At 41.8% G+C, this 1,292-nt stretch overlaps 1 gene segment (V, D, J or C); it reads left to right on the top strand.

The window, feature by feature from the left end:
* The first annotated feature begins 624 nt into the window (after positions 1–624).
* The window catches only part of LOC103131909 (T-cell receptor alpha chain V region 2B4-like), a 17,314-nt gene continuing 16,646 nt past the window's right edge, over positions 625–1,292 (top strand). The window contains 2 exon segments of the V gene segment in view: positions 625–894; positions 975–1,286. Of these exon segments, the coding sequence occupies positions 849–894; positions 975–1,286 (358 nt within the window).

Genomic DNA, 1,292 nt, shown 5'->3' with positions numbered 1-1,292 from the left:
AAGATGTGGAGTATGAGTTTAGTCTTCATTTGGACTTTTGGACCAGAATGACCGTGATTTAACAAGCAGGATATCTCTCTGAAGAATCAGGAGCAATATGCAGTAACAAGGGCGTAGGAACGAGTCTGTCATTGAGGGGGACGCATATCGGAAACCTGACAGATCAGTAAATAGCTTGAGCAGAATTGTCAAACAATTATGCCATCCAGGGCCGTGCAGGGACCACTAAAGGGGCAGGTGCTCAACAAAAAGGGCACATCTCACCGCATTCTAGGACAGAATATGAACAAAGCCTCACAGCTTTCAGAGTTTANATAAAGGTCAATAGGCCAGAATATGTTACTGATTTAAAACCACAATTAGGCCATTTGAATCAAGACATGTTAAGTTTTAAAACTAGCTTATTTTAAATTTATTTTCTCAACACTTGAGGAACTGGTAAGGCTCTCATTTGGAAAGATTACGGTTCTCATTAGCAAATAAATTAAAGCAATTTAATAAAACTTGGCAACCCTTTTGGCAATATATTGATAACTCTATTTGAAGAGGATTTGATCTGAGCCCCGGTGTGATAAGATATAAGCCCTAGGGAAAGGGAGGCACTTCTGTTTTGTTTTTGTATCGTCTCTTATGTTTTATGTTCACATAAGGAAAATGAGGATAAATTTGTATTGTTGATGCTTAAGTGTGAAGGTCTGATCCCTCAATAAAACTGTTGGCAATAAAGAGAGCAGCTGAAGCTGGGAGGAAGAGGAGGAAGAGGAGGAGCTGATCTGTTCCTGATCTCTAAGAGACTCAAACTTCCTCCTTCAGTTCAGTTCAACTCTCCAACATTAACTCTGCTCAACATGGACTATTATGGTCTGTCTCTGCTGGTCGCCTCTCTGCTAACAGGTCAGATTAACTTTGATTTCACTAAAATAATGATCAAAATTTAAAACCTGAGCCACTCAGGAAAACGTCTCTTCCTTCAGGTGTGAACTGTAAAGACCTTGTTCCAGTTCAGAAGGAAGAGTCCGGTGTGGAGGGGAGAACCTTTTCTCTGTCCCACCCTAAAGACTCATCTGGGACGTATTTCTTCTGGTACCGACAGCATCAGGGAAAATCACCAGAGTTTCTCATTTCTCACTGGCCTTCAGGAGAAGTAGGGATTGAAGGAACCACTGGACTGAAGATCCAAGTGGACAAAAGTGAAATAAAGCTGCTGATCTCCTCTGCTGCAGTGACAGACTCTGCTGTGTACTACTGCGCTCTGCAGCCTGGTTCAGGTGGATTTAACAGGATCAGCTTTG

Source organism: Poecilia formosa, unplaced genomic scaffold (assembly GCF_000485575.1).
Source record: "Poecilia formosa unplaced genomic scaffold, Poecilia_formosa-5.1.2 Scaffold871, whole genome shotgun sequence".
NCBI classification, from domain to species: Eukaryota; Metazoa; Chordata; class Actinopteri; order Cyprinodontiformes; family Poeciliidae; genus Poecilia; species Poecilia formosa.
This window is presented reverse-complemented; position numbering and strand designations above follow the sequence as displayed.